The sequence below is a fragment of the Opisthocomus hoazin genome, chromosome 8 (genome assembly GCF_030867145.1).
Source record: "Opisthocomus hoazin isolate bOpiHoa1 chromosome 8, bOpiHoa1.hap1, whole genome shotgun sequence".
In the NCBI taxonomy this organism is placed as follows: Eukaryota; Metazoa; Chordata; class Aves; order Opisthocomiformes; family Opisthocomidae; genus Opisthocomus; species Opisthocomus hoazin.
Genome location: NC_134421.1, coordinates 4,686,781 through 4,701,898, shown reverse-complemented (window position 1 = coordinate 4,701,898; position 15,118 = coordinate 4,686,781). Strand labels below are relative to the sequence as shown.

Below are 15,118 nucleotides of genomic sequence, written 5' to 3'. Positions count from 1 at the left end.
ACAGTTATAGTTACACCGTGCATGCGTTCAAGAGGGAACAGAAGCAGCAAGTACGGGACGAGATAAATGAGGCACGTAGATAGATACAATGCATCCACATTAGCATGTGGTATGTTTGGGCATGTCACCAGGATTAGCATGTTTAAACATGCTGGAAGTCAGAGATTTTTAATAGTCAGGTGATCCCAAAATGTAAGTTCTGAGTCATTCGAAGGAAAGCATCCCTACAAGCAGCAATCTCCCAAAGGCTGCCTCCTCCCTGTGCTGCATTCTCCCGACTGATCAACACCAACGCAGGGTGGAGATGCCAGGAACTATGTAGCTGAAGAGTTTTGCCACGAGAAGACTCTTAATCTTGACTCCCGCTGATCCGTTTTTTCCACGGATGTATTTGTCTCCATGTACAGCTGATGAAATGCCAGTAAAACAAACTTGCACAGCGGATTTGAAGATTTCTGGGTAGCCCTGAAGTCTCACCATGGGGATTGCCACAAGCCACAGTACTGGGCCAGTTGAACCATGGCAATTTCCCAAGCACGGAGTATTTCAAGGCCTCCAGGATCTCCACTGCAAGGGAGTCCAACTGGTGAGCTCAGAGGCAGATGTTCCAGTTGTCAGGAACCTCAAGTATCTTGGGAATCCAAGGTGAAGTCAGTTTTGCAATTTTGTAAGCAAAATGTTCCCATTGTTTCAATTTTTTTTTTTTTTTTTTTTTTTGTGTTTCTGTGACAAGTCTCAGAAACATTTTTTCCCCCAGTCTAATAATATTTTATTTCCTGGAATGTCTCAAGATTCAGTTAGCAAATGAACTTAAACTGTCAGCTGAAGTTTTACCTGAAATGCTCTTCTCTGCCTTCAAATCAGTTCTGACCCTGTTCAGAGTAAAGTGCTTACAACTGTAACTGGGCGAGTTGTGGTACGTTGTGGCAATAAGGAAGCAGAGAAAGGTGGAGAATGGCGTGGCCGTCTGTGTACAAACGCACACACAGACACACACTGACGTCTCTGACTGGATGAGCCGTTGAGCATCAGCTTCTTAACAAAACAGGGTTGAGTGATTCCTTCCCTTGGCAGAACAGGGCAGTGCCTCTGACCGAGGCTCTTCTTTGCCTCCTGAGCCATAAAGCTACGTGCCCCACCACATTCGTGCTAGACGGCACGGCGGGGTGGTGGCTTCTCCTTGCACGGCCATCCAGCGTGATCATAGTTGTCAAAAGTTCAGGGATTTTTAGAATAACGTGCTGTGGCAAAACGAAATACTGTTATCAGCTAAAGTGTCTTTGGCGAGGGAAATTCCACACTTATCTTTTAATAGTATTTTTAGTCTGTGTGCCTCAGAAACTATTTTTGGTGTGCACTAGAAGGGCTGTAACATGTACATTTCTGTCAGCATAACCGTAAACATATGAAAGGATGATATGCCTCAAATGTCACATATATAAGTAAAATTAAATTCTAAAGTGATGTCTATAGTAGGCCATATTGAGGAATCTGAATATTGATTCTGTGATATATAATTCCAGGAGAGAATAAATGAACTCATAAATAGGGATATTGTTAACAGCATGACCTAACATAAAACTATAATTACAATGCATTAGTATTTAATCTGAACATGTGCTTTCTAGGGGAAAAAAGCAGAACTGCATTGACAGTATATAAAAAGCTACGTTCATTTTACAATCATAAACCACAGGAAAGTTTAAAGCTCTACCTTACAGGCTTTCTTGTTAATAAAATTTTAAACCATTATAATTTCCAGTGAGTAAAGTAAGCGTGCAAAATAAACACCCTGAAACTATCTAAAGGAACATGTTCCTCTCTGTTTGTGACGAACAGAGACTGGGTTTTATTTAATGTTATTATTTCAAACAAAGAAGCTGGAATGTGATGCTGCGTGCAGCATTTTGGCCAGCAGAGCTGTGGCAGTCCAAAATAATGAGGCCTGGGTTTATAATTCCAGCATTCCATAATTCAGAGTTTGTTCAGTTTTAAAAATAATTATACCCCAAAAATGTAACTGTTGTTACTTCCCTGGAAATCAATGGCTTATTTAGAGCCAAACTTTAAACAGCAAGTGTGTGTTTGGCTTTTCAAGAGTTTCTAAATCACTTTCATAAGTCATTTTCAGGTTGTACTTGGGTTACCAGAAAGCACAGGAAATGTTACTTGAAAGACAGGCAAACAGTGGCTTCCCCTGGGTCTGGAGGATGCAGAAAGTGTGCAGAGCCGCGTCCAAGCCACTGTGGTAGAACGGCAGAAGGCATGTGCAGAAAGCAGCTGGCATTTCGCTCTCGGACTGAGTGGCTGCTAGTGGCTTCAGCCTTATTCTGCTCAGACGCCAGCAGCTTCTCTGGGAAGCTGGGAATCGGCTGAGGACAGTGTGTTTTTCCCCCTTCCTGGTGTCGCGCTGCTGGCCTGGCAGCGATGGCAGTGGCAGCGATCCATCCCCTCAGCCTCTCGCCCAGCAGTGGGGCTGGGCTGCGGCTCCGACCGACCAGCTCGGCTGTGGTCACGTCCCTTCCTGCCCGCTAGCATCCCTCGGAGCATTTCCAGCAGCACATGAATTGCTGTGGGAATCTGGCCCTGTAACTGACATCGGTTATCTTTACGTGTTAATGTACAAATGTTGCTAAAACTCTCAGAACATGGGTCTATTGATGGGTCATATTGGATCAAGAACTGGTTTGGTGGAGGTAAGTGCTAAAGGACATTTATGTGCATGGAAATTTCTACAGGTATCTTTCCTCTGATATTTTGACATAGCTACTGTCCCAAATATCAAAAATATAACTACAAATGGAATAATGGAAAAAAAGCCCAGTTTGTTTGACCGTTTAAAAAGGAGTAATTCAACTTCAAGATGAAGATTCGAGTCAGGTCCTACCTTATCCATCCAAACAGCTCAGTTTGTTTTTCTGGAGTATTTGGTTTTGTCTGTGAGTGCACAAAAGTGAAAGTGTTACTTAGCAGAGGCTCAGATTATCTTACAGTTCTGAAGCAAGGAAGCAGTCAACCTTCACTTCAGTATCTTAAAGATTTAGCTGGAAAAGTTTGTCAGAGGAGCACAAGGAAATGTCTTGGAATAAATCTCTTCTCACTGACGTATTTCTTCCTGCACAGAAACTTGAGCTCTGCCGGGCCAGAAGGAAGGAAAAAGATGAGAGAATGTGATGGCTTGATTGATTCTCTTGTGTATTATATTCAAGGAGCTATTGCAGACCACGAGCCTAATGACAAGGTATGCTTTGAGATGAAAGGTCTTTTCCCAGGGGAAATTGCTAGGAGAATATTTTTTTGTTTAGAAATCAATGTTCAGAAACAGTTGTGATGTAACTGCCAATCTTACACTTATTTCCAGGGTTTTTAGAACTGTCACCGAAGATAAAAGCCCAGTAAGAAGCTTTCTGAAGTGTTTTTATTTTTATCCTGCAATCTAAAAGAACAACATACCTTAGCTTTGGGAAAACATTTTCAGAGTCACCAGAAACTTCTTTCAAAATCTGTCATAATGTCACAGCTTTCAGAAATATTGAAACACCTAGAGAGTCAGATATTACCTTTTTAGTTATCTCAGGGAGCTAGCTAGCTAGGAGCTTAAAAAATTAATCTGGTTACTCTCCTGTATATTTAGTGCTGGATACCGCTTAGGAAGTGAAGAACTGAAATCTCTTTGGGCAGCAGTGTAACTAAGCAGTTTGCATCATTTAGAATGAGCTTGATTCTCCAAAGTTTTTTAGAAGTTAAACATTCTGCCTAAGCCAGTAACTACAGGGACATGGACACCTGCAGAAGCCAGCTCCTCTCATTCTCTGCCTTCCACCGTTGACTGCCGATGAACCCTGAACATTGCTTACACTAGATGTCTTGTAGCTGGGTGAAGTGGGGTGAGAACCCCAGCCGTCACTTCTGCGAAGGTTATCCACAGCCTGTGAGGCACTTCTAGCGTGCCTGCTGTAACTTGTGCTGTGTGGTGGTAATTACTGCACATTTATAGCTCTGTTCTAGGATTAGTTGCTGGAGCTTCTCCACCTCCCAGTATTCAGTGCCATTAGCTTCAGGGAGAATCCAGCACATCACGCTTGTGCCAATAGCTCCCTGCTGCGTTTTGTCTTGAAACCACTCATTCCCTTTTTACTTTCAAAAAAGGAGGAACTGGTAATAAAGCTATTTGCCACGAGACTTGTCACTCAGAAATTGCAGACCTGACCTTAATAGTGCCCAGAAAGGCACATCTAATTTTAAAAAGCATTCTACCACAAAAAAGTGCTTCCTCCTTAGGAAAGACACAAAGCTTTCCTTTTGCTGACACTCGGCAAGGTGTGTACGTGATCATCTTTACTCTTAAGCTCTTAAGCGTTCCTTGGCACACTTCTGTTCTGTGCCAAATAGCACTCGCCCAAACAATTCCCAGGCACAATTCAGGAGTTATGATCTCCCAGGACCATTTCCAACAGGCATGCACCCTGCTCTGAATGTAAGACCTGTGTGCCAGTTGGCCTCAGTGTTCAGGAACATCCCAGGGCATGTTTAATTTATCAGTGTAAATGCAGTCTTGTGGATCACTGGCATGAACACTAGATCTTCTGTAAGCCATTAGAAGTTCTGCAGTTAGTTGCTGAAGATCCGAAAATGAAAGTTCTTCCCATGTCTATACATGTTCATTCAACACATGCTAGAGTTTTTAAGATTTCTATTCTTTTGTTATTTTAGGCCACAGAGAATTGTGTGTGCATTCTTCATAATCTTTCCTACCAGCTAGAGACAGAGCTCCCTGAGAGCTATGCCCAGAGCATATATATGCAAAGAAGAAATATTTCCAGCAATGATAAAACACCAGGCTGTTTTGGAACACGGAGCAGAAAAGTAAAAGAGGTAAAGCACACATTTAGTTAAATCTCATTTTGTTAATCAGTTTTAGCAACTTCTGGAGAAGAAGGCTGTAATCTACTTCACAATCTGTTATTGATGTATCTGGTAGTGTGACACTTACTCGCCCCAAAAAAGGCAAATTTATTGATAGCCTTTCCTAACACCCATTAACTGGTTCAGCTGCTGATGGTGGAAATGGCATAGCAATTCACTGTCTCGTTAGTTGACAAATACTGCCACTCAGTTTCATCCCCTCTGATGGTGTTATCTGTACCATGTATGGCAATTGTGCAAGTGTCCTGGCAATAAGTGGATGCTGTGATGATTTCACCAGTGAAACCAGCACAAGGTGACTTGTCACTTCCATGTCTTGCTGGCTTTTGGGCTGTCTCACAAACTCTTCTTTTGATGCCGTGTGGTAGAGATCACAAATATTCTGGCAACAAGGAATTGTTGGACAGAAAACAACAAGGGAGGGGGAAAGCAAAAGAAAAGTATTAATTACCCTTGCCCATCTATTAGTTTTGCTGGAGTGTATTCTGCCTTTCTCCCGTTCCATCCACAATACAACTTTAGCTGGCCATTTCTGTTTCTCCTTGGCCTCAGCCCCTAGTGTCAGCTGCTGAGAGATAAGAAGCAGCTTCCCCCATACCTATCTCCTGTTTTTGGATGGAGTGGCCAGTATAATTAAATCTTGAAATTTTACACGTTGTCATTTGAGTTCACAACTTGATCGTCTACAAATAATCTGGTCATACAGAGTTACGAAATGGCTAGTTTAGCTTGTGATGCGTGAAGTCATTTGGGATCACTGTTTCTAAAGGCTTGGTCTGTTTACATGTCTAGAAGCAGCAGGACACCCCGCTACCGGAGAAGAGCAATCCCAGAGGTGTTGAATCGCTCTGGCATTCCACACTGATTAGGATATATCTCTCCTTAATTGCAAAGAGTACCAGAAACTATACCCAGGAAGCATCCCTGGGAGCTCTTCAGAACCTCACAGCTGGCACTGGACCAGTAAGTCAGCTTTTCTCTTCTTCATGTCATTTAGCTCTTAATGTGAATGAATAGAGTTCAGGGCTACAGTACAACATGTCCACGGATCAGGTAAGCACTGACAAATCATTCGCTCCCAGACATCATCAAACAACCTGAAGAACATTGAAGGGAAAATCATAACCGACAGTGCAGCTATTTCTTGCTTGGCAAATATGGGGACTGCTTCTTCTCACTCTGTGTATGACTCCACGTGTGGAATTTGCTACTTCATTGAACAGTGAGGGATGAATAGACAATAAAAGCAGAAAAAAAAAAATAGTTTTGTGGAAAATAATCAGTCCCATGGGGAGAACATGACTCTCGACACAACCCCAGATCACTTTTGTGGCAAAGAAACAAATGACCTCTGTCTGAGGAACTGGCCAAAAAGCACATGAGAGAAAGGGGGCTTGAAACTTCTTTTGTATCACCTTCCTGTTCTGTTGCAGCTCGTATGTAGCTCTGGATTTAGACTAGTTTAAATGTCCTTAAATTGAGGTAGAGAACCCGCTGCACTTCTTGTGAGGCTATGCATTCATGGTAATGACACACTATTGTCACGTGCCTTGTAACAGATGCCTTCTGCAGTAGCCCGGACTGTTGTTCAGAAGGCAAATGGCCTTCCAAGTATTCGAACTATGCTGCATGTAAGCCACCCGGCAGTAAAGAAGACGGCAGTCTCACTGCTCCGGAACTTGTCTCGCAACGCCTCTCTGCAAAGTGATATAGGTGAGCAAAAACTAACATTGTCTCTTGGGCTTTCCTTCTCTGCTTCATTTACCTTAAACTTTCCTTGTTTAATAAAAGAAGAAACAGGCAAAAAGCCTGATATGTGAGTTTAGTAGATTTTTAGGTCAGATATTTGCAGTCAGGGTAGAAAATGTAGAGTTTTGCCTAAGAACGACTCTAACCTCAAGTTTTCTTTAAACTGTGTGTTCCTTACCAGATACTTCCATTGATGTTATTTTCAAAAATTACATAATGGAAGTAAAATCTACACAGATTTGGAGAGGGAGTTTTTCTTCTGCTTAAAGTAGGGTAAAGGAAGGTGAGTTCTAAGTTCTGTGCTGCCATAGCTACAGAATACTTTGTGAGAAATCATAGAACATCTCTAATTCTTCTGACAAAGATCATATTTTGTTCTTTTAGACACAAAGCTTTGGAAGCTTGCAGCTCACACAGTTTTCCTGCATAAGTTTTTTGAGAAAGGAAGCTAGGAGATGCTATAGAGAAAATAGTTCAGTCTTTTAGAGGACATTATTTCTAAAACATTATGAATATTTTCACATCAGAAGCCATTTCTATTTTCATTTCAATTTAATGTGCAGGATAAAATAAATTCACATCATTTATTGTCCTTTTCTGTGTTCCCACCAAAGGGACAAGGGGAAATTACAGGCATACAGCAGGTTCATGGGGCAGATTGACCTCCAGAATTCTGCAGAACAGTCTCTTGGACACTGTTTAATCCTTAAAGAACATTCCCTATTAATGAAAATATTATAACATGGACTGATTTCAAAGGGATAATCTGTATGGTGTTAAAAATTACACGTGGTGGATCTCCCAGAAAAAGAAGGAATTAAACTGAGGAGAAGTTGGGATATCATCAGCAAAAACAGTTTATGGAAAAACAGGACAGCGTGAAAGTTAGAATAGCATGAAGCTTTGGAGAAGGGTGCTTCATCTTGCACATTCACAGTCATTTTCTTGCTTTACCCATGGCAGAGAAAACTGAGGGAATTTCAGGTGAATCTTTTCTCCATGAAAAGGTGTTCTTTTTGATTGACTGAAAATGTATGTGAATTCAGGTCAAATTCTTCAGATAATTTTGGCCAAAGGAAAACATTTCAAAGAGCGTACTGTTTCCTAGATAAGTGTCTATATTCATCAAGCAAAATGAACACTTGATGTCAAATTGAGATAAATTTAATATAAAATACCTCTAAAAGTAAAATGATTGAAAAGCAGCATAATATTTCCTATTTTACTTGAAAATACAACATTTGTTGTGAACTGACATTTTCAAGATACTGCCAAACATTACTTTCTGAAAATTGCCTTCCTTGATTTACCAATGGAACTAAAAATGGACTATCATGTCTGACATAATTGCTTTGACTGATACTTAACATAGCATGTGGTTCATTCAGTGTTCAAGGTCCTTTTCAAAACAGCATGTAGTTTAATCTCAATATACATGAACATTGTCACACACCGATCTGGAGGAATGAACAGAACTCACGGAGAGCAATGCGCTCTGTCCAAGTGAAGCCTTTGTGAAGTAGGGAGAGACCAATAACACTGAAAACAAAAGCCTCCTTCCTTTCCAAAATGCCCCAAACTGTTGCCCAGTGCCACTTCTTGGAGTGGGAGCAGCTGGCTACGAGCTCTTGCTGACTGCTGCAATTTTCTGCGTCGGCTCTGGTCCACACGGCACAGATCTTGCAGTGTAGAGCGGGACTCAGCTGCTGTGCGGAGCTGCTGTTTGCTGTGTGGTTGGCTGAGAGGGTCACATCCAGTGTGGCCAAAGGGATGCAGTGTTTCTTGAGTAGGGACAGACTTCAGAATAAGACATTCTTCTTAAATAGATAGCTTACAGCCTGGCTCAGCAGGCTGAGTGTGTGCATCCCGCTTATAGCTGGCCATTGAAAAGTGCAGCACTAACAGTTGCGCTGTAGTCACCCTTTCTCAGTTTGCTGTATATCACTATACCTGTATCATGATTACCTGTAGGACACACAGGGTTCCTCGGGAAGTGGCAGTCTGCTGCTAGCACACGCCTAGTGACCTGACTACACTGCACTAGGTATTAATGTATTGTGTATACGAGGCTAAATACATACTGTCCCATTGAGAGTGGACGCAGCTTAACCTTAATCAAGGGAATGTAATGCAGATATGAAACCATGACTCTGTTGTGGGAGCACTGGAGCATCTCTCCTATGAGGAAAGGCTGAGGGAGCTGGGCTTGTTCAGCCTGAAGAAGAGAAGGCTGAGGGGGGACCTTAGAAATTCTTATGAATATCTGCAGAGTGGGTGTCAGGAGGATGGGACCAGACTCTTTCCAGTGGTGCCCAGCGACAGGACAAGGGGCAACGGGCACACACTGAAGCAGAGGAAGTTCCAGCTGAACAGGAGGAAGAACTTCTTCACTCTGAGGGTGACGGAGCACTGGAACAGGCTGCCCAGGGAGTCTGTGGAGTCTCCTTCTCTGGAGATATTCAAGCCCCGCCTGGACAAGGTCCTGTGCAGCCTGCTGTGGGTGACCCTGCTTCGGCAGGGGGGTTGGACTGGGTGACCCACAGAGGTCCCTTCAAACCCCGACCATTCTGTCATTCTGTGATAATGGGAGGAGTAAGGTCTTGTAGGACCCTTAGATAAATCTGCACCTGTTAGTAATGGAGTTGCTTGTCTCTCTTCTAACTTGTAGCTAGAGAAGTTTTGCCTGATTTGGTCTCGATACTTCCCGAGTCTGTCCCAGGGTCTGATATTGTCTGTGAAACCACAGCGTCCATCTGCTACACCTTGTACAACTTGACTCAAAGCAGTTCTCACAACGCACGCCTTCTCCTGAATGCCAATGGCCTGCCGAAGATTATTGCCATCAGCATGAATGACAGGTAAGATGGCTGGGAAGCCTTGCCCTCTCCCTGCTCCTTTCTCTGGGCAAAAAAGAAACTGCAGCCTCTGCCACTCGAAGGGAAAAACCACCGGATCTCAAGGTACAGGAAAGCTTAAACAAGTGACTGTGATGTGAATAGAATTGCCCATATTGGGAAATACAGAAAAATCTCTTACAACAGCGGTTCCATCCATAGCTAAATTTGCCATGTTCCAGTATTTTAAATAACTCCTCAGAAGATAACAGCACAATATTATCTATATTCCAATATATATAGTGGCTGACCATCAGTTCTTATCTGTCCCCCAAAAATTCCTGTCTTTCCTGTTCCTTGTGACACAGCCCTAATAATCTTTAGTAGTAAAGTGCGGGGATATATTTTATAGAACTGATAGAACTGTACTTAAAAGCAGTTTATAAAGTGGCATTTTATACAATAGATTTTTTAATTCCTTTAATCATTCTTTAATATGTGATCACATGCAACCAATATTTACCCAAAAGAGAATGCTTTATGAATATGAATAATCATTCTGGTTGCCTTCCTCTCTTTTTACAAAAGAGAAGGGGAAATTCATCTCAGTAAAGGAGGCTTCATGAGGCCCTGAATAGTTTAAATCCTATCTAACTAACCAGAGATTTTACCTGCTGGAAAGATCCTTTCGAATGTTTGTTAAGCTGAGGTGTATTTTCCTCAGCTGAAGATGAATAGTATGAGAGCTGCTCTAAGATGAAGGCTATAAAGTACTTAATTTCTCCCTAATTTTGAAGAATGAGTGAAGCAAGGAGGCATGTTTCATTTGTTTCAACAGTCAGGACAGCATGAAACATGCTAGAATACCCAAAAAGCAGTAAAACAGCATTTGGGAGGAAAGAGAGACAGAACGAGTGCTACGAGGTTACAGTTGCTGATGTCTGCACATGCACTGTGATTTTGAAGTGTGAATTTAAATATGTTTTATCATTCTTTTTGCAAAATTTCAGCAACATGTTCAGTAAAGCGAGTAGGGCTGCTTCAGTCCTCCTCTACTCCTTGTGGTCGCATACCGATCTCCACAGTGCCTACAAAAAGGTAAGATCTGGGTTAAAGCAAAGACACGTAATCTGTCCTTTCGGATCCAGAACCCTCTCCTTTGTCCTCTGGAGCCCTTAGCACTTCTGCGCTGTTGAGAAACAGTGACGTTTCACTGTTTAGAAACAGAATGCTATCCTATGACAGGATTTGAAGTTGTCTCTGAATTTGTTGTTCTATTACTTATGCAAAGTCGTGCACAAGTGATGCATGCACGCCCTTAATTTTTGCTCATCTGAGTTCATATTCTCTCTCTCTGTGGTTTTATATCCACTGTTTATGAAAAACATCTCTGCTGCCTGCCAGAAGTGTCAGATGGTGAGAAGCAATGCGCAGTAGGTGTCCGTCCACCCCTGACTGAACCAACCTAGCACAGAGGACGTAACGTGCCAGCAAAAGAAAAGGCAGGGCAAGGCAGCTTCCCACTTTAAAACCAGAGGAGTTTTGTTCTCCTTGTTTGTGTGGTCTGTGAGCCCAGCTGCTAGTTGTATTCAGACAAAAAGGTAGGGCCTGGGAAAGGTGTTGGCAAACGTTTATTGCCACAGTCAAAATCAAACAAGAAAACAAACAGCATGAATCAGCCAACAAACCACTTTGTTTCCTCCCTCTTGAAGGTCTGTCACTGCTTTTTCAACACACAGCTGGGTTGACTTGAACCTGCATTTCAAACTGTTTTCATTCCTTGTTTTCTTGCTGTTCAGATTTTCTCTCACCTAAAATTCCCTATAACCTAAAACTTCTATTTTTCAAGCTCTAGCCTTTGGCATTTATTAGTCAGCTTGTTTCTTCTTGTAGATTTTTTGTTGAATTTCGCTCAGAAAACGTTACTTACTGTAGTATCCTTTAACAGTCTTGCATCATACTCAGCAGTATACTGCCTCACAAATGAAAGATCTGTGTTCAAGAAGCAGGGTACTATAAACATACAAACTCGAACTGGATTTAGTTGTCTCTGGATATTTGCAACTACATTCCTGACTTTATTGTACAATATCCCTGATGGCATGAATTTTCTGAAGTTACTGGTCCTTTGCGTATGCCTATAAGACCCTTTTGTTGGATCTGAGCTTCAAAAAATGCTGATTACTAGTTGTTCCTGTGTAAATCAGGTCCCCTAGAGATACCAGGTACGGTACTGAAAACTGCAGGCCACCTAATGTCTAGGCATTTTTGAAAAGTCAGCCTGATCAGCAGCAGAAATCACTTGATCAAATGAGACTGATAAAATCCTGAGTCGTTTCATCATTGCCTCATACTCTTTGTTCAGATAGGGTTAATCTCAGCTGGCATTAGTCACGCGAGAGTTAGGAGTCTGTAGAGCTGAGATGAAAGAATAGGCTCCCTGTGCAGTCAGTGGAGAGACTTAAGCAACCCCAGTGGCTCATCTCACCTATCTTAGACTGAACGGAGTCACTCCAGGGAGATGCCTGTTCTGTCCCTGTTGACTGTACAGGACTCTGCCTGCACCCCCACCGTGACTCCTACCTGGATTTTAGGCAGCTGGATCCACCCTTCTCATGCAGAAGATAATGAATTACTCTGTTTCTTTCATTTCAAAGGCTGACTTTAAGAAGGCAGATTTCATCAATAGCCGGACCACAAAAGCCTATAACTCACTAAAAGATTGAATCAGATCATAACACCACTGAAGAGAAATGAGATCGTACGTCAATTAACGTAACTATCTCCACGCGGTGGGTGTTGCCGTCATGAACCAGGAAGTATCTCAGAAACAAGAGGCTGATTTTATGTAAGACTTGAGTGACCGGAGGGTAGCTGTTTTGTGTTTTTAATCCTAATCACCTTGTTGTCACTGTATATATCCATAGAAGAATAACCAAAGGATGTCTGAGGTGAAGTTGCATCCAGGTTTACCACTAGGCAGAGCTTCAGGTGACTGCCTGTAGTCCAACAGGCATGTTACACTAAAGAGACTACAGAGAAGTTTGAAATGCAGATTGGCAGCAAATTCTTTTCAGACTGTTTTGTACAGATAGTTTTCTACAGTGGGTAAGCATCAAGTGCACTGCTCAGGACATAGCAATTTTTCACCCTTTTGTTTCTTTCCACGTGCTAAATAACAATCTCCAAGCTCTGTGAGTATACGCAAGAAGCTGTTTCACTACCTGCGTTATAAAGGCACCAATGAAGTTAAAATCGTTATTTTTGTATTGCTTGTATTCATGTGCTCACTGGTTCTTAAGCCTCTTTCCTTTGAGATTTCATCAGCAACAGCAACAGACTGATTTTACTTAGGTCTCACCATGCCTTGCTCCTCTCATCCTCCCTCACATGGCTGGTGGAATTTTTAACTGGGTACAGAAAGGGTTTTAACTAGAACCACTATGTTTCAGACACTTTGGGCTGAACTTAGACCCATCATTCTTTGCTACTTGGTGGAAGAGTTATTTGCTGGTGGTTCAGTGATTATTTGAAGAAAACTGAATTTTCAAAATGATTCTGTTGATAATCTGTATAGAATAAAGGGAGTGGACTTTTGCCTTTATTTTTGAAGTAATACATACACACACACAAGAGGTTGGGCTCTATGCTGCTTAAGGAATTCATCTGATCCTGCTTCATATTCTTTTACTTGAAATCAGCATCCTTCCTACGGTAATTATGTGCAATGTGATAACTGAAGGACTTTGTCTGCACATGTGGGAATAGGTAACAGGAGAAGAAAAATTCCTAAGCACCTAAAGGCTGTTTCCGTGCTATGATCCTCAGAGAGGGAATAAAAATCCCCAGCTGATACCTTTAGTAAGTGAGATTTGTCTCAACAAACCAGTAGTTAAATTGTCCATTAAAGCAATAGGACATTCATATATAAATGAATGACCCCTCCCTGGCAGTGTTCAAGGCCAGGTTGGATGGAGCTCTGAGCAACCTGGGCTGGTGGAAGATGTCCCTGCTGATGGCAGGGGGGTTGGAACCAGATGGTCTATAAGGTCCCTTCCAACCCAAACCATTCTATGATTCTATAAATATATAAAACTGTGGATTGGATTATCAGCTGACATGGTCTGGCATTACTCTTCTGAAATCAGGGGAGCTAAGCTACGTTTACGGCAACCCAGACTTTAGCATATGTGTTTACAAGACTTCCTGCATGAACAGAGCCCGTCCTGTATCCCCACACTGAACTGCTGGCACAGGAGCTATTACAGCTGTTCTTACACAGAAGGGGATGCAGAGTCCTGCAAGTGGGGACCTCGAGGAGATCATCAGGCCTCTTCATTTCAACACTCCTGGCCAAAGGTCTAACTCCTACCAATAGCTTACAACCAACAGACTGTGACATTGCACGTGTCCAAACATATTTCTGGATATCAGGGGGCTAAATTCTGCTGGTAGATGCACAGAGTCCTCACAGGGTTCCCACGAAGTCCCCAGGTGCATGCAGAACAGAAGGTGCCTTGGGGAGGTAAGCAAACAACCCTGCTTTCCCATCACAGATCAGTTTCACAGGCCTGTTAATCCTCCGCGTTTGCTTTGAATAACTCAAATCAAATGCATTCCAGTAAGGGGTTTTAAAAATACTATTGTTTTTTTACGAGGTTGTTTTCAAAATACTCCAGGTCCAAAAACAACACAGAGGAAGGGAACTTACAGCACCGCGTGTTGAGGAAATTGTTTTTATAATATTTTTAAAATGTGATGGGAAACAGACAATTAAAATCTAACTTTTTCTTCTAACTTGCGAACCCAAGTAACACTGTATATGCCGTGAATGAATAAACACCAGGAAACATGGACAAGTCTACTTTCACTGCCCAAAAAGTAGTGGTAGGCAAAATTAATATGCAAAGAGTAAACCTAAATACCGAATAGCACGGGAATGAAGAACTGCAGTCTAGAGATCAGGAAGGGGGGTTTTAGAAATACTCAAGTATTGGTTTAGTTCTGCGAAACTCACGTGCTATTTAAAAAGAAAAAAAGGAAAAAAAAGAGACCAATGCTGGGCATTTTCATATACCCTCCTTAACATATATAACTCCCAGTAAGATGTCCTTAAGAATGGGGTGCAAACTTTTTGCCTTGTTCCAATTGATAGTGTCCCTTTAAAATCAAAGCAGTGATCAGAAGTCAGGAAGACGAGTATCAGACCTGGCAACAACCGAGAACTCTAAGCAGGAATGAGAAACAGTGACACACCTTGTTACAACTGACCTCCTACTTGGACGCAATCAAAAACATTTCAGCAGGACGCCAAAGAAAGCCAAGAATGTTAGTCAGAGAAATAATAAAGTGTTCTCTCTAATGCAAAAAATCTGTCTTTGGTCTTTATTGTTATTAGTGAACCTGCTTCCTGGGATGGAGCAAATGTATTTTCAAGTCTTAGCCCATCCTTTAAAAGGACAAAGTCATTTTTTAAATTAAATCTAGGTACAGAGACTTAAACTTCTCTACAACAGGAGTGTTACTGAAGGTAAGATGTGTAATGCTCCTCTTGGCATCAGAGTGCTCCTGCAAATAATTTGTTTTTACTTAAAAAATCTGTTACAGCT

The 15,118-nt window shown here is 41.9% G+C and overlaps 1 protein-coding gene across 1 annotated transcript in view; it reads left to right on the top strand.

Moving 5' to 3' along the window:
- PKP2 (plakophilin 2) overlaps positions 1-14,841 on the top strand; it is a 45,926-nt gene extending 31,085 nt beyond the window's left edge. The window contains exons 7-13 of the mRNA XM_075429120.1: positions 3,124-3,241; positions 4,714-4,875; positions 5,719-5,889; positions 6,486-6,639; positions 9,344-9,533; positions 10,520-10,607; positions 12,167-14,841. Coding sequence (XP_075285235.1) covers positions 3,124-3,241; positions 4,714-4,875; positions 5,719-5,889; positions 6,486-6,639; positions 9,344-9,533; positions 10,520-10,607; positions 12,167-12,235 — 952 coding nt within the window. The 3' untranslated portion in view covers positions 12,236-14,841. The remainder of the gene's footprint in view (positions 1-3,123; positions 3,242-4,713; positions 4,876-5,718; positions 5,890-6,485; positions 6,640-9,343; positions 9,534-10,519; positions 10,608-12,166) is intronic.
- Positions 14,842-15,118: the final 277 nt, after the last annotated feature.